Source organism: Oncorhynchus masou, chromosome 31, assembly GCF_036934945.1.
Source record: "Oncorhynchus masou masou isolate Uvic2021 chromosome 31, UVic_Omas_1.1, whole genome shotgun sequence".
Lineage (NCBI taxonomy): Eukaryota > Metazoa > Chordata > Actinopteri > Salmoniformes > Salmonidae > Oncorhynchus > Oncorhynchus masou.
This window is the reverse complement of record NC_088242.1, coordinates 35,476,419-35,497,519: the sequence shown is the minus strand read 5'-3', so window position 1 is coordinate 35,497,519 and position 21,101 is coordinate 35,476,419. Positions and strand designations below refer to the sequence as shown.

Here is a 21,101-nt window from a genome sequence, read left to right as displayed (position 1 = left end):
AAAACACTTTTGAATAGATTACAAAATCTGAGCATTACGTTCCTGACTGTCTCATTTGAAGGAATATGCTTACAACCAAAAACTGTATACCAGTATTGAAGACAAGAAGCCTGCAAATGAAGACAGTCTTTCTTGTGCACAGTACCATCTAGTGGCGATGACAATATGTGAATCAGGATGTGTGCTGTGCTGGCTATAGTGTACATTGTATAAAATAAGAGGGGTACTTAACCGAGACGCCAAGAGGTCACTAGGTGTTTGGTTAAGAACTAGTAAGAACTAGTAACCGAAAGATTGCAAGTTCGAATCCCCGAGCTGACAAGGTACAAATCTGTCGTTCTGCCCCTGAACAGGCAGTTAACCCACTGTTCCTAGGCTGTCATTGAAAATAAGAATTTGTTCTTAACTGACTTGCCTAGTTAAATAAAGGTAAAAAATATATATATTTTAAAAATGTAGGTGTGTAGTAGTGTGAGCATGTGCTTCAAATTTCAAGCCACATCCTGGAACTTAGAAGAACCCACGTAATGTGGATCAGACTACTACCACCCAGTCTCAGACAACCCAGTCGGGGCGTAGTGGAGGATCGAGGAAGAGGTCAACCGTGGGTGGAAGTTCCTTCCGGATCAGGCGAGCCAAGTCAACCAGACTAGACCAGACCAGTGCCTGCTCAGCAGAATTACCTTCTCACTGGGCAAGACTCACTACATTCATCGTGGACACCAAACATTAGATCCAGACAATCCAGGGTAGCCCACCAACATCCTTCGCTCTTCTTGGCCCATCAAAGTTCACTTTGTTGATGACTGACATAATGTAAGAGAATATTGTATTAAAATAATGTTCCTAGAGATAATCCAGTGGTTCTGTCAACTCAGCAACACAGAGGTCAGGGAAGGCAGAGAGCCTTTAATTGTTTTCAGCAAAAGCATACCCATCATCTATAGGATAACGGCAATGTCTCCCAGTATTGTTTACAGCTAGGGAGTATACCAGGATGATGAGCATCTGAGCAATAAGAGTGGAAATAACTGAAGTAGTGGGCAAAGCCACAGAAAGTACACTACATGACCAAACGTATGTGGACACCGGCTCATCGAACATCTCATTCCAAAGTCATGGGCATTAATATGGAGTTGGTCCCCCCTTTGCTGCACTCTTCTGGGGAGGCTTTCCACTAGATGTTGTAACATTGCTGCGGGGACTTGCTTCCATTCAGCCACAAGAGCATTGGAGAGGTTGGGCACTGATGTTGGGCGATTCGGTCTGGCTCATAGTCTGTGTTCCAATTCATCCCAAAGGTGTTCGATGGAATTGAGGTCAGGGCTCTGTGCAGGCCAGTCAAGTTCTTCCACGCCGATCTCGACATCTCCTGGCATCCGCCAAAACCCAGATTCGTCCATCGACTGCCAGATGGTGAAGCGTGATTCATCACTCCAGAGAATGCGTTTCCACTGCTCCAGAGTCCAATAGCGGCGAGCTTTACACCACTCCAGCCGACGCTTGACATTGCGCATGGTGATCTTAGGCTTGTATGCGGCTGCTCAGCCATGGAAACACATTCTTGTGCTGACGTTGCTTCCAGAGGCAGTTTGGAACTCGGTAGTGGAGTGTTGCGACCGAGGACACTGACAATTTTTATGCGCCATGTCACTCGTCGGTCCTGCTCTATGAGCTGGGGTGGGCCGACCTTTGTGGCTGAGCTATCGTTGCTCTTAGACGTTTCCACTTCCCAGCACTTACAGTTGACCGGGGCAGTTTTAGCAGGGCCGAAATTTGAGGAACTGACTTGTTGTAAAGGTGGCATCCTGTGACATTGAAAGTCACTGAGTCACTTCAGTATAAGCCATCCTATTGCCAATGTTTGTCTACGGAGATTGCATCGATTTTACACACCTGTCAGCAACGGGTGTGGCTGAAATAGCCGAATCAACGAATTTGAAGGTGTCCACATACTTGAAATCAAATCGTAGATAATAAACAACTAGTAGCAGCAGTGCACAAAACGAAGGTGGGGTGTCAATGTAAATAGTCCAGTGGCGATTTTAATAATTGTTCAGCAGTCTTATGGCTTGGGGGTAGAAGCTGTTGAGGAGCCTTTTGGTCCTAGACTTGGCGCTCCGGTACTGCTTGCCGTGTGGTAGCAGAGTAAACAGTCTATAACTTGGGTGACTGGAGTCTGACAATTTTTGTATTATTTTTTAATTCTGATTTCTCAAGGGGTGCTGTAGCAATCTCAGCACCCCAATTTCTCACAGCTATGGTAGTGGGTGTAGAATTGATAAAGATAAACCAGCGCTCCACGAAGAGCATGTCATCAATGACACCTCTCCAGCAATCTTCTCCATTTCATTCCAGGACGAGCCAATCTTTCAGTGCTCCTCATTGGTGTCATGTCTCCATGTTTTAGGTCATCCGCTCTTCCTTTCCCTTCCTTCTATAGAAGAAAGGAAGTGAAACATTCTTTCTTTTCACGCGAGTACACCATAAGAAGATGTCAATAATCAATACACTAAAGTTATTCCCCCAAAAGGTGGCAGTATGACCTAAATCAATTACCTGAACTTGTACTGGGTGTGGGGTGAGCCCAGGCAAAGTATTGAACTTTAAACTGATCACCAAAATACAACAGAACAAACATTTAAACTAATCAAATGTATTTAAGTTTATTCATTTACAGTGGCCAGACGGTCTGGTCCAAGGCTACAGACTTGGCTTCAAGATCAAATGAATACAGAGAGAGATTTATCTTTCCAATAATTTTATTTGACAGTTAAAAATAAGGTTGAAAATTAAATCTTATAAATGTACACGTCACTTGTAAAACAAGTCGTAGGCATATTTAATTATCAGAAATCTCCTAATAAATCAATTATTTTTCAAAATGACTAAATATACAGATATTTTATACGGCTATATCCTCATTGACATCATCAAAAGCGCAATTTGCATGTTTCTGCTTTGAGCTGTTGAAGAAGGGGGTGCCTCTCGATTCACCCCGGGGGAAAACGCTTCATTAAAATGCAATGGCTTCTTAGTATCTGAGGTTCGAGAGGAAAACAAAGCAGTCTACATTGTGTCCTTTAGTAGTCCACAAAATAACTAAAATAAATATCTGTGGCCAGATGGCTTTTTACCTGCTTGTCCACTGTATAACTTGAGTCCACCTGTGTACCATAACTAATACCATGACTATGGACACTACAGAAAGACACAAATGAAACTCCTGACCTGAACCCCAAATGATCAAATGTGTATCAGGCATACAGTACATACCAATATACTTGCACGTTCTTACTAAAAAAAAAAAAACATAGTGTCTGATTAATTGTCTGCATAAGGGATCATATTCCTAGACAGTTGTTGAAAAAGTCCAACTGCAGTGATGGGAGGTTCACAGGTCTCAGAAAAACAAAGAAGTCTCTTTATTCCGCTCTCTCCTGCTCCCCTGGCCTGGATCGAACCGCGGCCCTTGTGTGATGTCAATGCTCTGCGGTATCAGATTTGTCCTTACTGGCAATATCGAGCAGATCCCTCACATTGATTACAGTGAGGTTTATATTTTTATGCCGTCTCGCGTAGGGATTTGTACCTTGATGTTAAACCGGCGTATCTTGTTACAGCTCTCATACGACTACAAAATTACCATAGTTGAAGCCAACATTTGAGACACATTCTGAGAAAAGTGTAACGACCCAGCTAACAGAACATGGGCCGAGATTATTTTTTTTTACAAAAGAGGCTCTATTGCAAAGGTAGGTCTTATGGGCCCCAAATGATGTGCTAACCTCAGAGGCCGAGCCAATTCACAGAAAGTACATGATTATCATAGTGAGGTCATGCCATTAAAAGAAAGATGTTGCTACTTGAAAACACTTTTCTAGAAGGGACAACATTTCAAACAGAGACAAAAGTAATATGAAACTCTGGACAAGGTCAAAGAAAGTTGATTGTTCAATGACAAAGCAATCTGAACATAGCAGGCTCCTACGTGAAGTTCTGCGTTTGAGAACGTTTACAATAGTCATAGCTAATGCTACGGTACACATGAAATATGGGAAGAATCAAGGTCTAGTCTGTATTGCACATAAATACATTGTAAGTTGAGAGAAATGCTTATTCAAGTGTGTATAAAATGTTCAATACATTCCCAGCACAGTATGAATCAACTGTTGAAGCTAAAATGGATGAAGTTCAAATGATGCCTACGCAGACAAAAAAAAATAAAAACCTAAAATGATAGCGTAACCACGATGACAATAGCATGGTACAGGTCTTTCCATCTCCAGCTTAACCGTCCACCAACAAGTACGGTGTTCTATGATGTTGATTTTTTAGGCCACATTAAGGCTCGAGGGGAATTGAACTTCACTACCGTTTGGTTTGCTTCTTCGCGATCTGGCCGGCAGTCAAATGAGTGAGCAGCAGCAGTTTGTCGGGAACCCTCCTGCAAAGACACCCTCACCCCTCTATCATCCCTACTGAGCAGTTAAAAGAGAAGATACTTCTAACACCTCATACAGGGTCATAAAGTTTTCATCCCCCCCTAATGGTTAAGGTTAGGATTGGGGGTCTGGTGGTTAAGGGAAAAAACTCCTACCCTCTTTCCATCCCCATGGCAGCCCAGGCTCAGAGGCATATTGGTGCAGCTACTGCTCAGAGTCAGCTTGGCCTGGCTTTTGTTTGTGTGGGAGGAAGGGGATGGATTACGGTCTGCGTGCTGAATGGACTAAGCTCTGGTCAGCTAACTTTACGCTGGGTTGGCTGGCTGGGTCGGCAGGCTGGGGCTCAGAATCCGCATCGACAGCCGGATACAAGGGGATCCAAAATTAGCTTGACCACCCTGCTCGTGAGGACTATAGGTCCGTCTAGTGAAGCCTCAGGTTATGGGGGTGGGGGGGGGGCAAAGTGCTTAGAGGGAGAGAGAGGTGGAAAAGCAAAAAGGCCGATGTGAAGGATAAAGGAGCACCTTGGGGGCAGTGAGGTGCCACCTGAGACAGGCAAGCACATGTTGTACAATTCCATGAGTGTGCAAGACGTCGGGAACACCTGCTGTTTCCGTGAGACTGACCAGGTGAACGCTATGATCCCGTATTGACGTCACTTCAACGTCAGTGTAGATGAAAAGGTAGGAGACTGGTTAAAAGGAGTTTTTCTTAAGCCTCGAGACAAATGAGACATGGATTGTGTTTGCGTGCCATTCAGAAGGTGAATGTACAAGACAAAAGATTAAGCGCCTTTGAACGGGGTATGGTAGTAGGTGCCAGGCGCTCCGGTTTGAGTGTGTCAAGAACTGCGACGCTGGCTAGGTTTTTCCACGCTCAACAGTTTCCTGTGTGTATCAAGAATGTTCTACCACCCAGAGGACATTCAGACAATTCGACAACTGTGGGAAGCATTGGATTGTTATGTGGCACAGCATGAGGGCTGGGCTCTAATCATAGTCACTTTACAGTACATACATACAACAACAACAAAAAATAGGTGAGGGGGACAACACATGGAAAACAGCTATGAAAACACCATAGTAAATTTGAACTTCAACAACTGACAAGACAAACGATCGGAAAAGGCAGCAGTATACTTAGGATTTTTTTTTATAGATTTATGAAAAGTTTATTCCTGATTCTAGAGAAAGAAGGCTTTAGCAGTAAAACTAGAGTTTTCCCCTAGGATTTTGTTTTGTTTTCTTCCTTGAAGGCACACAAACTACTACGCAAATATAATCAAGTGTGCAAAAAAAGCTTATTAAAATAATTAGAATGAGAAAAATAGCTTGTATTTCACTTGAGGGAGGATCAAGGTAGGAATCTATGATGGGGGGGGGGGGGGATGTGCTTTACAACCGATCCAAATTACTCTGCGATTTATATTGGCACTTAGTGCAGACGCAGACCCCTTGCAAATGCCATGCAGTTCACACCTGCAGTGTCTCACATCTGGGGTGGGGGGCAATTCTGCTGTGATTTGGGTCATTTCTGCAGGGGGAGGAGGGCAGAGGTCTCAGTGGACAGTGTGACTCCAGAGTTAGTGTGGTGAGTGACACAGAACACCCTTCTCAGAGTGAGTGGTCTGGTCTGGCTCGATCAATCAAATCGACCAACCCTCCCACAGTGAAGTCACGCATTCAAAAATATATCACACTCTTTAATGGTAGACATTGAAAAGCAGCACTTTGGAGTCTCTCCCTTCTGTTATTCATCTCTTATAATTCCCCAGATCACCTCTCCGTTTTAAAGAGCAGTGGTAAAGCCATTAACCCGGGGTTCCTCTTATCCAGTCCGGTCTCTCCATCACCCCTCCTCTTCACCCCTACTCACCCGGGACCTAGTTAATGGGGGCTTGCGGGTTGACGATGACCTGGATGACAAAGTCCTTCTGGATCTTGGTGTCCTGCAGGCGGGTCTTGTCCGTGAGCAGCTTGCCCGAGAAGAACCAGCGCTGGTGGGCTGTGTCGATGTCCTCCTGGGCCTGCAGCTGCTTCTTCAGCTGCACGATGGGGTCGGCCATGCTGGCGCTAAGGCGCAGGTCCTTGCCCGTGGAAAGGCGCACCTTGAGCTGGAACTCCTTCTTGGGGGCAGCGGTGGGCTCGGGGTTGTCACTGGGGTCCTCGTCGCTGCGCTCGGAGATCAGGTTGACCGGAGGGGCCAGGCAGTAAACGGGCAGCTGGTAGCAGCTACCAAGCTCGTCATAACACTCCGTCAGGGACCCTGGAACACACAAAGGAAAAACATGTTTGGGTTTTTAAATGTGTTATTTCACAACTGCACAGACAGTTGTCTTGACTCAGGCATGAATCAAAAGAAACAGATTTTATTATCAGGTTAATAGTTGTCCAATCAGAGCATGGTGTAATATCGTCATTGTTCCAAACCAAATGTACCGACAGTCTATTCAGGTTTCATAATGTGCCCCCGGGGATGATAGCTTCCCCCATAACACAGTTCTGCAGTGTAATTCTGGCTCCTTCACCATGGCATGAACCAGGTCTCGTCTGTCTGTGGTCCTCACCGTGAGGCAGTGTGATGCTGGCTCCATCCACTATGGCCTGGGCCAGCTCGTGGTCGTTGCACTCCAGGGCCACAGTGGCCGCCTTCAGGGCGTCCCATATCTCCTTGCGTCCCTCGAAGGCCGGCGCCGTGTCCCAGAACTCATCCCTCTTACTGCGGAGCTGGCCCTCCGTCATGGGGTAGTCACTCTTCCACTTGGGCTTGTCCTTCTTGAGGGGCTCATTGCGACCTGCGGGGAGGAATCAACAGATGTTTTTTTGTAGTATCAACCTATAGACTATGTGCCACAATATTGTTACACAGCTTGCATTGAAACAAGTATGGTTTTAGTCACATGCCTATGTAAAATACATACTGTATACCGGGTTACATCCCATATAGGCTTGGGTGGTATACCATATACATTGGGTGGGAGGGGTCCTTGTGTGCACTGACGGTAATACCATATACCCCGATATGGTACAGGAACTATATGAAAATCTGCATAGTGCCCAACCCAAGTGCCGATACACATTATAGCCTATACATTACCAGGGTTCGTTCTGAATCAAAAGTGGCTTAGGTGGTGGGCGTGGCAGGGGGCACAGCTAAATGTTCACACAGCACATCTTGGCAGCGTAGAGAAAACGATTTAATTTTTAAAGCCAATTTCTAGCAATTCCACAAATTTCCCCATGGAGCTAAGAGAAATGTCCTCAAATTCTATGCATTTTGCCATGGCTAATGCAGTGTTGTTTGCTCAAACAATCTATTCACCTTGACTGTCTAGCTTTTATTTTGGTGATTGTAACATGCTCACCACACCTCTTGCTTTACTTTGAGGGAGTTCCAAATAAATTGACACACATATTGTTATTCAATCATTTCATCCAAACCGCTCACACACGTCAACGAGCGTCTGGGCACTAAAATAGAAGTTGGTTCTATTTTTGATGCTTGACGCGCTGCAAGTCCCGCCTCTCCCATCTCCTCATTGGTTTTTAGGAGCATATATCCATGAGGGTGATTGAAAGCTGAACTGGAGGTCCACACACCAGTCCAGTTTGTGGTGGTAATGCACCGTAAAAAGTTGGTTGCCAACCGCCATAAAGTCCACAGAAAAAGAAGACTGAAGGAGGAGAGATTACTAGAAACTAACAAGGCTTACTTTTTTTATCTGTGGATAAATTGTCAAGAGTAGACGACCTTGTGCATTTCAGGTAAAACAACAGCCCAATGTTTATATCCAAAAACAAATTAGCTACCAAGAGCAAGCTAGTTAGCTAAATTTCCATGAGTGGTTTCATGCATTTCAACCTGTCCCAAATTAATATAGTTGGTTCAGAGTTTTCTTTGATATTTCAACCTGCGTGTGGCTGGACAAAAATCACAATACGTGCCATGGCGCACACGCGTGCCCAGTCTAATCAGCATGTTAAGTCTCAAATATTAGAATAAAAATATATAGATGATCTTTTCTACATTATGCGTTTTAGTCATTTAAGTTGATGCCATGGCAACGTTAGCTAGCTAAACTCATGCGCAGAAACACGTCATCAGGTCTAACGGTACAGGCCGTCAAATCAGAGGCAATCCTTTGATATAAAGTTGTTTCTGATCAAAACAACGTGCCAGTTTGTCACTTTCACAAGGTCGGAGTAATAACATGTTCGACTACTTAAGACATTGGCTCAAATCCAGGTTGTGCCTTTAGGAAGAATATCACTTCTCTCTGACTTCTCAAACCCCAAACCCAGGCCTGGTCTGCTTGGTATGTTTCGCAAGAGTTCCCGTAAGTCTGGCGATGTTGCCCCTCTGAGTTTACAATCTCTGTGGTTAAGTTGCACATCATTGTTTTCAACATGTGTGAGTTTAGCTAGCTAACGTTGCCATGACATCACCTACAAGTGTGAGCTGGGATTTCTATTGGAGAAGCAGTTTTTGCCCAACTGTATTGTGTAACCAGATTTTTCTGCCATTGAAAGCATGTAAATTCAACAACAAAATTTGGGTGGGAAAAACTTTCAGTGTAAACTTAAAATGACTCTCTCCTTCACTGTAGCCAACGTGAGTAAAACATTTAAACGTGTTAACCCTCGCAAGGCTGCAGGCCCAGACGGCATCCCCGGCCGAGTCCTCAGAGCATGCGCAGACCAGCTGGCTGGTGTGTTTACAGACATATTCAATCAATCCTAAACCCAGTCTGCTGTCCCCACATGCTTCAAGAGGGCCACCATTGTTCCTGTTCCCAAAAAAACTAAGGTAACTGAGCTAAATGACTACTGCCCTGTAGCACTCACTTCTGTCATCATGAAGTGCTTTGAGAGACTAGTCAAGGCCCATATCACCTCCACACTACCTGACACCCTAGACCCACTCCAACTTGCTTACCTCTCCAATATGTCCACATACAACGCAATCGCCATTACACTGCACACTGCCCTATCCCATCTGGACAAGAGGAATACCTATGTAAGAATGCTGTTCATTGACTACAGCTCAGCATTTAACGCCATAGTACCCTCCAAACTCGTCATTAACCTCGAGACCCTGGGTCTCGACTCCGCCCTGTGCAACTGGATCCTGGACTTCCTGACGGGCCGCCCCCAGGTGGTGAGGGTAGGTAACAACATCTCCAGCCCGCTGATCCTCAACACTGGGTACCCACAAGGGAGTGTTCTCAGCCCTGTCCTGTACTCCCTGTTCACCCACGACTGCGTGGCCATGCACGCCTCCAACTCAAATCATAAAGTTTGCAGACGACACTACAGTTGTGGGCTTGATTACCAACAACGACGAGATGGCCTACAGGGAGGAGGTGAGGGCCCTCGGAGTGTGGTGTCAGGAAAATAACATCACATTCAGTGTCAACAAAACAACGGAGATGATTGTGGACTTCAGGAAAACAGCAGAGGAGCAACCCCCCTATCCACATCGATGGGACAGTAGTGAAGAAGGTGGAAAGTTAAGTTCCTTGGCGTACACATCCCGGACAAACTGACAGGGTCCACCCACACAGACAGCGTGGTGAAGAACACTCAAAACCTTTACAGATGCATTATCGAGAGCATCCTGTCGGGCTGTATCAACACCTGGTACGGCAGCTGCTCCACCCATAACCATAAGGCTCTCCAGAGGGTAGGGAGGTCGGCACAACGCATCACCGGGTGCAAACTACCTGCCCTCCAGGACACCTACACCACCCGATGTCACAGGCAGGCCAAAAAGATCATCAAGGACAACAACCACCCGAGCCACTGCATGTTCACCCCGCTATCATCCAGAAGACGAGGTCAGTACAGGTGCATCAACGCGGGGACCGAGAGACTGAAAAACAGCTTCTATCTCAAGACCATCAGACTGTTAAACAGTCATCACTAACATTGAGTGGCTGCTGCCAACATACTGCCAACTCTAGTCAATTTTATAATGGAAAAATGTATGTATTCAAATTCATCACTAGCCACTTTATATAATGCTTACATACCCTACATTACTCATCTCATATGTATCTACTGCATCTTGCCTATGCCGTTCGGGCACCACTCATTCATATATTTTTATGTACATATTCTTATTCATTCCTTTACACTTGTGTGTATAAGGTAGTTGTGAAATTGTTAGGTTATATTACTTTTTAGATATTACTGTGTGGCCGGAACTAGCAGCACAAGCATTTCGCTACACTCGCATTAACATCTGCTAACCATGTGTATGTGACAAATACAATTTGATTTGAACAACTCTCAAAGTTACAGCCGAGCCATGTCCAAGGAATCCACGTAATAAACATGCTAACATCTAGGTATGGGGGCATGGTGTTATTTGCACATCGATGGCTATACAATCTAGCACCTGATAGGGAATGTTAGCTGCATTTTTTCCAAATTTTGTTACGTTACAGCATTCTTCTAAAATGGAATGTTTTTCCTCATTAATCTGCACACAATACCACTTAATGACAAAGCGAAAACAGAATGAACCTAAGCACACGTGGCTTTGGAACAAGTCTGAATGTCCTTGAATGACCCAGCCAGAGCCCGGACTTGAACCCGATCTAACATCTCTGGAGAGATCTGAAGATAGCTGTGCAGTGACGTTCCCCAACCAACCGAACAGAGTTTAAGAGGATCTGTAGAGAAGAATGGGAAAAACTACCCAAATACAGGTGTGCCCAAGCTTGTAGCGTCATACCCAATAAGACTGGAGGCTGTAATCGCTGCGAAAAGGTAAAGGGTCTGAATACTTACGGAAATGTGAAATCAGTTTTTATTTGTAATAAAACCTGTTTTTGCTTTGTCATTATGGGGTATTGTGTGTTGTATTGGGGGCTCCCGAGTGGCACAGTGGTCTTCGACACTGCATCTCATTGCGAGAGGCGTCACTGCAGTACCTGGTTTGAATCCAGGCTGCATCACATCCGGACGTGATTGGGAGTCCCATAGGGTAGCGCACAATTGGCCCAGCGTCATCTGGGTTTGGCCGTCATAAGAATTTGTTCTAACTGATTTGCCTAGTTAAATAAAAGGTTAAACAAAATAAAAATACCCAAAAATATATATGTAAAAAAGGGAAAAATAATTTAATCAATTCTAGTACAGCGCTGTAAACGTAACAAAATGTGGAAAAGGTCAGGGTCTGAATACTTTCCAAATGCACTGCATGTCTGGCCTGTCAAGTGTCGATGGTTCTGGAAGACATGAAAGGGTAAGGGGTGTCCCACATCACCTCTGCAAAGGCTGCAATCCAGGCACTTTTCACTTCCTTCAACTGTTGGCTGTAAGCACTTTCTATAACAGATATTCCATGAGGACTAATACACCTATAATCCATTCCTCATCAACATAATAACAAAGTCCTCCCCTCTTTGCCAGAACCTGGGCAGAAAGGTGAGCCATAAAACATCTCCTGCACATCTACCATTCCAGTGTTAAATTGCTATATTGTAATTTACTTCGCCACCATGGCCTATTTATTGCCTTACCTCCCTTATCCTACCTCATTTGCACACACTGTATAGACTTTTTCTACTGTATGTTTGTTTTACTCCATGTGAAACTCTGTTGTTGTCTGTGTCGCACTGCTTTGCTTTATTCTTGGCCAGGTCACAGTTGTAAATGAGAACTTGTTCTCAACTAGCCTACCTGGTTAAATAAAAGGTGAAAAAAAAACTGAGCGATCTAAACTCTGCACATTTGCATGCGAGAGCAAAGGAGGCATTCCGAGCATACAGTGGAGGTGAATGCCTGAATATTTCCCTTTCTGTGCCATTCCCGGTCCAGATATTGTCTGGCACCCTCGGCGTTGCACCGGGTACACAAAGTATGGGAGTTGTGCATTCCTATTCCCCAAACGTCTCACTTGGCACTGACACAACAGTTAACAAGATATTTACGGAGTGTTTGGGCCTGCCCGTCTGGAGAATCTCTCTCTACATTGCTGCCCCCCCCCCCCCCCAAACACACACCCACCCTATCAATGTTTATAATTAGGGCATGCAGACAGTACTGCACATGTACATCTGAAACATTAGCCGTGCTTAGCATTGGATTAGCACTGCACACCTCGCGGGGCAGCCCTGCCAGGAAAACACTTGTCAGCACCAGGCGGTCCCAGCATACAGAGCTTCTAAAGTGCATCCTGTCTCGGTCTGTAACACATAACCTAAAGAAGAGACGGCTTAATTGGACTCCGGCAGACAGCTGACAAGTGGCTCTCAGAATGGCAGAGAGAGGAGGGTCCCCGATCTCCCAGGACATTGTGCCAAACTGAGCAGCTGGGTTTTAGTCGGCAACAAAGCGTGGCTTTGGCACAGACTGTCGCAGGTACTAAACAGGCCTAAGCCAGGTTAGCTTGCACCCGAGCGAGCATTTAAACAGGTTCAAGGAAAGGAGAATATGGAGCCGACGATTGTGGTCCTAAAATGACCAGCTAGAGGTCTTGCTGGTCTTCATTGTCAAGTAGGCGAACTAAGGGCAGCAAGGAGGGGCAACAAAGACAGTTGCCAAGTATCTAAAAGGTTGCCTTTCCTCCAAACAAATTATTTATAGTGCAGGCAGCTTACAAGGAGTAACTAAATCGGGGGGGGACACGCTGTAGGATTTGTAGGGCGTGTAACGTTGGGTCTTCCTACTAGCACTCAGGCAGGGTGGTGGACAAGTCTACAAGAGCTGTTGGATTAGGCAGCACACAGGACCAAGACACACAGCTGTGTGTGTAACACTATGATGACGTAAGGGACACGATACATATTCAACTCAACATACAGGCTAATAAGTCTTGGAAAAAAAAGACCGGAAGACTTTCCAGTCATCATATACAGAGCCTTCAGAAAGTATTTACGCCCCTTGACTTTTTCCACAATTTGTTGCGCTACATCCTGAATTTAACATGGATCAAGTTGAAGTTTTTGGTCACTGGGCTACACATGTCAAAGTGGAGTCAATATGTATTATGGCAAGCCTAAACAAGTTCAGGAGTAAAAATGTGCTTTAAAAAGCCACAAGTTGAATGGCTGTGATAGGAGGAAATGGAAGATGGCGCAACAGCATTGGAGTTACACCACAATACTAAGCTAATTGACAGAGTGAAAAGGAAGCCTGTACAGAATTTTAATAAATATTCCAAAACATGCATCCTGTTTGCAACAAGGCATTAAAGTATACTGCAAAAAAGTGTGGCAAAGCAATTAAACTTTGTCCTGAATACAAAGTGTTATGTTTGGGGCAAATCCAATACATTACCGAGTACTACTTGCCATATTTTCAAGCATGGTGGTGGCTGCACATTGTTCTGGGCAATGTTGCTTTGAAGCTGCGTACGTGTGCTTCTCCCCTCAGACTGCCATCCAGAAGAAATATTAACCAGCGCAGAGAAGCACACGACTGAACAACTCAACTTAGAGTTTTCCCCTTTAGTTACCACCATCAACATTTTGCTTTACTGTGGGAATTGTGCAATATTAGCCACTTTCAATGTAACATACCAAAAAACAAAAATGAACTATGCAAGAGTATGCTAAACTAACGGTGCAAGAGATTCTTGTAGACAGAGCGCATTGGATTAGGATTCTATTGCATTGACAGGCATAAATCAGGCCTGTACTCTACACTGTCCGGTATGCCATAACCAATCAGAGCTGCAGTAGGCCTATATGCAAATAGCCATCGCTATATATGAGTCTGTGCAATTCACTTTGAACTGGACTGTGTTTACAGCATGAGTGGTTGCGAGTTCATGCGCATGTTTTGAGATCAAAGTGACAACCGCATGTAGCAACCTGTGCACATTTGATAATTTTCTTTGCTAGTTAGTGAGTTATTATCCCAGTTCTAGCTCATTTCTAGTTAACAATGGGGCAGTGGTTGCTTCCTACAAGAGCACAAAATGTGTGCATTTCTCGCTCTTTGAAAAGCAAGTCAGGTAAAGAGCTTTTTTTTTTATGTCTTAAAGGGGCAGTGTATTTTGAGACGGTCTTGAATTAGGTAAGTGGCCAATAGGCAGAGGGTAGCACAATTATTCTGATTGTCCAATAATGGGGTAAGGGAATAATGCGTTTTACTTTGTAAAATGGTTTATGGCATCAAACATTTTCAGTCACCTTGTCTGAAGGACACGTGGATACACAGATCGTCAGGCACTGCATGTTTTTCTCATGGAATGTAGGCCTACATTGAATACCACACATTTACTGGTACTGTTGCCTGAATGATAGAACAGCTATTTCCATGTTAAAATGTCACGGGGTGCATTTTTCTCCATTGTTTTTGATGGTAAGCCACCCAGGCCAACATTATGATCAAATAGCCACAGTATCCTACTTGGCCACTGTTAAAAGTAACAAAGCAGGTACAGCCTCAGCGTTCACAGTAAACACACGCCTGAAGTTGCACAGAATTCTGCTCTCAGCAGACCTGAAATTTGCTCAGTGCAGAATTTTTTTTCTGAGGGAACATTAGTTATGGGTATGCTTGTAATCGTTAAGGAATGGAGTTTTTCCAGGATAAAAAAAAAAGAGAAAGCGATTAACATGAAAAATCCTAAAGGAAAACCGTGTTCAGTCTGCTTTCCATCACACACTGGGAGATTTCCGCAGGATAATAAACTAAAACACAAGGACAAATCTACACGAGTTGCTTACCCAGAAGACGGGGAATGTTCCTTAGTGGCCGAGTTACAGTTTGGACTTCAATCTGCTTGAAAATATATGGCAAGACTGGAAAAATGGTTGTCTAGCAATGATAAACAACCAATTTGACAGCCCTTGAAGAACTTAGAAGATATTATACAATCCAGGTGTGCAAAGCTCTTAGACTTACCCAGAACGACATACGGCTGTAACCGCTGCCAAAGGTGATTCTAACATGTATTGACTCCGGGGTGTGAATGAGATATTTCAATCGTGTTTTCACTTTGTCATTATGGGGTATTGTGTGTAGATGGGCGAGGTAAAAAAACACATTTAATCCATTCTGAATTCAGGCTGTAACAATAAAATGTGGAACAAGTTAAGAGGTATGAATACTTTCTGAAGGCACTGTAGCCTAGACTAGGCCTTTGGAAAAAAGTCTATAGACTAGGCTAATGTGTAGTCTTGATTAGCAGTTAACTGATTTGGCAACACAATCCAGCAAATAGTTCAGAAATGTTTACGGCCCATTTGCAGGTGTGCGGATGAGAGCATCTCCTCTGGCCACCCATCGTGAATCAGTGTTGCCAAAGCATTGGAGACACATTGCAGCCACATGACGCAATAAGCAGGGTGTGCTCCTCATGTGGGGCTTGTAAAAGTTGTTAAATGGGTTGAGGTTATAATGGGGCAGATAACGCCACACTTGGGTGTTGGTGAAATGCATTTTACAGACATGGTTGCACTACTGAACATAACTTTTCAGGACATGAAGAAATAGCCCACCGCAACAGGCTGTTAAAAAAGCATGATCTTGGGTGCAAATTAATAAGTTACAATCATAGCAGCCCCCCCCCTCCCCGGATGCTACTAAATACAGGGTGGATTTCTGTGCCTGGAGACCTACAGCCTGCTTTCACCTCTGCAATGTCAACATTGAAGTAGGTCAATTTCAGCCCTGAACCAACAGAGCTGAAAAGCATATCCGCAAGACTAGGAAGTATCCCTTTCACATACAGTACTGCCATATAGGAATAAATTATATGAAAGTCAAAACCGTTGAAGTAGAAACACAGCCCCAGTGACATACTGGATAATCTTCACCACCCGATGAAGGGCCTTGCAGTCGTGGACGGCACTTTCCCATACCAGGCTGTGATGCAACCCGTCGGGATTCTCTCGATGGTGCAGCGGTAGTATATGGAGAGGACCCGGGGTGGCATGCCAGATTTCTTCAGCCGCCTTAGGAAGTAGAGGCGCTGTTACACCCTCTTGACAAGAGTGGTGGCGTTGGTCCATGGTCTGTGACGTAGATGCAGAGAAACTTAATCTACTGCAGTCCCGTTGATGTGGACCGAAGCGAGTTCCCTCCTCTGCTTCCTGAAGTTAACAATCAAGTCTTTTGTTCTGCTGACATTGGAGGAAGAGGTTTCTGTCCCACAATGCCAGTTTTCTTACCTCCTCCCTATAGACTGACTCGTTGTTGGTTATCAGGCCGACAATCGTGGTTTCTTCAGCAAACTTGTGAGTTGGTGTCGTGCAAAGCCACGCAGTCATGGGTGAACGGAAGAGGGCAGAGGACACCCCCCTGGGGGGCCCATGTGTTAAGAGTCAGTGTGAAGGAAGTGTTGTTGCCAATCCTCACAGCCTGTGGTCTGCCTTTCAGGAAGTCCTTGGAGGGAACAATAGTGTTGAATGCTGAACTGTGGTCAATGAACAGCATTCTCACATAGGTGTTCATCTTGTCCAGACTTGTCTGGGCCGTGTGAACAGTGATGGAAATGGCATCTTGCGTGGATCTGTTGAAGCAGTAGGCAAATTGGGGTGGATCCAGTGTGCCTGGCATGCTGACCATGACCATCCCTGTTATTATCTATGCAGAGTCACTTTAATAACTCTACCTACATGTACATATTACCTCGACTAACAGGTACCCCCTGTATATAGCCTCGCTCTTTAGGTATTTTCATAACACTGCATTGTTGGTTAAGTAAACACTTCACTGTAAGGTCAACACCCGTTGTATTCGGCGCATGTGACAAACATGTTATTTGATTTGACCAGCCTCCCGAAGCACTTCATGACGACAAGGGTCCGTGCGCGGGGCGATAGTAATTTGCCCATGTCACCTCGGTTTTCTTGGGAAAAGGGATGATTGTGGTCTCTGAAGAGAGTGGGGACTACAACCTGGTACAGGTTGAAGATGTCTGAGAAGATGCCCGCCTGTCAGCACACACACTGGGGACGCAGCAAGGGATGCCATCTGAGCCAGTGGCTTTGTGCGAAATTGTGAATACTCACATCAGCCTCGAAGAGCGAAAGCGCCTGGTCATCCGGAACAGCGAGAGCCTTTCTGGATGGCTCAGTATCGTCTGACTTAAAGTGAGAATAGAATGTGTTAAGCTCGTCTGGGAGGGAGGCGTCAGTGGGCATCACACAGCTGGATTTGCCTTTGTAGCCTGTGATAGCCTGTTGTCGTTGCCACATGCATCGCAAGTCAGTTGTTGAACATCGATTCAAGTTTGAGTTTGTATTGTCTTTTTGCATCCTTAAAGGATTTCCAGAGCTCGTACCTGCTTGCCTTGTACGGGTCGCACACCACCGAGCCAAAGTTCTTTCTGCTGACATTGAATACAGCAGTACGGGCTCTCATCGTGCTACAGATTGGTCTGTTGATCCAGGGTATGTCTGGATTGTTATTTTGGTTACATCAACACATTTCCTAATGAAGCCTGTGACTGATGATGCACATTGAATGTACAAAATACTAGGAACACCTACTCCTTCCATGACAGACTGACCAGGTGAATCCAGGTGAATGCTATGATCCTTTATTGATGTCACTCGTTAAATCCACTTCAAAAATCTGTGTAGATGAAGGGGAGGAGACCAGTTTAAGATACATTTTTAAGCCTTGAGACATGGATTGTGCCTTTGAACAGGGTATGGTAGATGCCAGAGACACCAGTTTGAGTGTTTCAATAACTGCAACGCCGCTTGGTTTTTCAAGCTCAACAGTTTCCTGTGTGTATCAAGAATGGTCTACCACCCAAAGGACATCCAGCCAACTTGACAACTGTGGGAAGCATTGGTGTCAACATGGGCCAGCATCCCTTTGGAACATTTGACACCTTGCAGTCCATGCAGAACAAACTGAGGATGTTGAGGGCAAAGGTGGTGCAATGCTATTTATTTATTGAACCTTTATTTAACTAGGCAAGTCAGTTAAGAACAAATTCTTATTTACAATGACAGCCTGCCAAAAGGCAAAAGACATCCTACGGGGATGGGGGCTGAGATTAAAAAAATAAAAAATATAGGACAAAACACACATCCCGACAAGAGACAACACTACATAAAGAGACACCTAAGACAACAACATAGCAAGGCAGCAACACATGACGACACAGCATGGTAGCAGCACAAAACATGGTACAAACATTAATGCGCAGTCAACAGCACAAAGGTCAAGAAGATAGAGACAACAATACATCACACAAAGCAGCCACAACTGTCAGTAATAGTTTCCATGATTGAGTCATTGAATGAAGAGATACAACTGTCTAGTTTGAGTGTTTGTTGCTGCTCGTTCCAGTCGCTAGCTGCAGCGAACTGAAAAGAGGAGCGAACCAGGGATGTTTACTTTGGGGACCTTTAACAGAATGTGACTGGCAGAACGAGTGTTGTATGTAGAGGATGAGGGCTGCAGTAGATATCTCAGATAGGGGGAGGGGGGAGTGAGGCCTAAGAGGGATTTATAAATAAGCATCAACCAGTGGGTCTTGCGACAGGTATACAGAGATGACCAGTTTACAGAGGAGTAGAGTGCAGTGATGATTCCTATAAGGAGCATTGGTGACAAATCTGATGGCCGAATGGTAAAGAACATCAGCCACTTACCTGAGAGCACCCTTACCTGCCAATCTATAAATTATGTCTCCATAATCTAGCATGGGTAGGATGGTTATCTGAATTAGGGTTAGTTTGGCAGCTGGGGTGAAAAAGGAGCATTTACAATAGAGGAAACCAAGTCTAGATTTAACTTTAGCCTGCAGCTTTGATATGTGCTGAGAGAAGGACAGTGTACCGTCAAGTCATACTCCCAAGTACTTGTATGAGGTGACTACCTCTAGCTCTAAAGTAGTAATCACACCTGTGGGGAGAGGGGAACAGGGAAATGGTTCCCTGGCGTTTTGATGACCATGTAACTCTTTCGGACAAGGTGACTTATCAATATATTCGGCTATATTTACAGTCAGATTCAAAAATGCAAATTAGCATCAAAGTAGACATCATGCAAGACTACAAATGCCTGCAAGCTCCTGCACGTCATCTCTAGCCAAACACCTTTGCTAAGAGGCATTGTGTCGATTTTAAAACTTGCACAAGACAGCTTGCAGAATTGTAAATTTAAAGAAATGTTGCCAATTTAATAATTACTAAATGTAGCTAACATTAGATCGTTAATCCAGCCTCAATTTGGCAATGTCGTTTAGATCATCATAGCATTTGTAGTTTTTTATGATATACAAATTAGTTGCAAATATGGCTGTCTTTCTTTGGGGGGGGGGGGGGGGGTAAATACAGTTGAATATATTAACAAGTCACCTTGTCCTAGAGAGATTTACAATGTTAGCAAAACGTCACGCCAGGGTAAGCCTACAAGAAGCACAGTCCTTATTTTAGCTATGCGTTTCTAAAATCCACTATGGGAAAAATATATGGTGGAAAAAACGATTGGAACCATTTCATTATTTGACCGCTAGGTTTTATGTTTTTTAAGACTCGTGTGGTACTATTGGGTATGCACTACACTTGAGAACCTAATGAGAAACTCCTATTGACCAGTATTATTGCACTGGGCCGGGGAATTAATAATTACATGGGTGTTGCACTACAATGGTAAACACTTAACATGCAATGTAATGAACTTGGCTTGTATTCGATGCACTCGAGATAACCAAACGAATCCTCGTTAACTTACCTCCACGTTTTCGGTGAGTCCTTCCACCGCTCCTGGATGAACCGTGGCCCTGTGTGTCCTCGCGTTCTCTCCCAACACATCCTCCCATGATTTGTATCAGATGGCTAACTATGTCGGGGCCCCATCATTAACCAACCGCTAGCTGGTTCCAAAACAAATATATACAGATCCACCGTACAAAATTAACGAGGTCAAGTTAATTATCTTGATAGATGAATCCACAAAGTAACGGAGGTAATGTACACGCTGGTCAAACAACTAGCTAACAAGCACGGAAGCTAGCTAGCTAACAAGCTCAATAGTACGCTAGCTATCTCCGTTTTATTATTGTTTGATGTGATCCAACGTTTCAAAAGCAGTAGTCACGTGCAGAATGTCTAGCCAGCCAAATTGGATAAAAGTGTCAACAATCATTGATTGCATTATAGTTCAACGCTAGACATTCCTCTATAAATACAAATTTAGACAGGTTCGCTTTCTTTGTAGCCAACAGTTTAGCAACTTTCTTGCTAGCTAATAAATTAATAAGCAGAATTATATGCACTAGCGACCGGGTAAATATTGTAAACATATAGCTAACTAACTTAGATAAAACAATTGATTGTGTATATGGAGAATTTCCAACCCTTCTCATTTTTGTCAGCCTGGTTTTAAATCCCCCTTCCCTTTCTGGTGCAGATAGAAACACTAACTTTTTACGCCTGCGCGTTCTCGGGGGAAGGGGGTCAAACGATTGAAAGTTTGTTTTTAAATGTTATTTTATGTTTCTTCAGAGAAAATATAATTGTAATGAGGCTATATGTTTTTTTGTTTTGTTATTGTATTGTAATTCGAAATTGTATTTAAAAAAAAAATAATAATAATATTGAAAGTCCACAACCTTGCTAAAAATGTACTTTTAGCAGATGCATGGGCCAAGTAATTAAATACAATATAATATTTACAACATACAAAGTTGTCTTTGGAATATGCACTTGGTCACTTCCACAACAAACAAATT

The 21,101-nt window shown here is 44.1% G+C and overlaps 1 protein-coding gene across 1 annotated transcript; it reads right to left on the bottom strand.

Annotated features, from left to right (window-relative positions):
- Positions 1-2,725: 2,725 nt before the first annotated feature.
- Positions 2,726-20,788, bottom strand: LOC135523879 (ubiquitin domain-containing protein 1). The gene is made up of 4 exons (XM_064950877.1): positions 20,727-20,788; positions 20,102-20,243; positions 7,012-7,239; positions 2,726-6,710 (listed from the first exon to the last, which is right to left on the bottom strand). The coding sequence occupies exons 2-4, from the start codon at positions 20,187-20,189 to the stop codon at positions 6,328-6,330; spliced, it is 699 nt and encodes a 232-aa protein (XP_064806949.1). The 5' UTR covers positions 20,190-20,243; positions 20,727-20,788; the 3' UTR covers positions 2,726-6,327.
- Between the last annotated feature and the right edge of the window lie 313 nt (positions 20,789-21,101).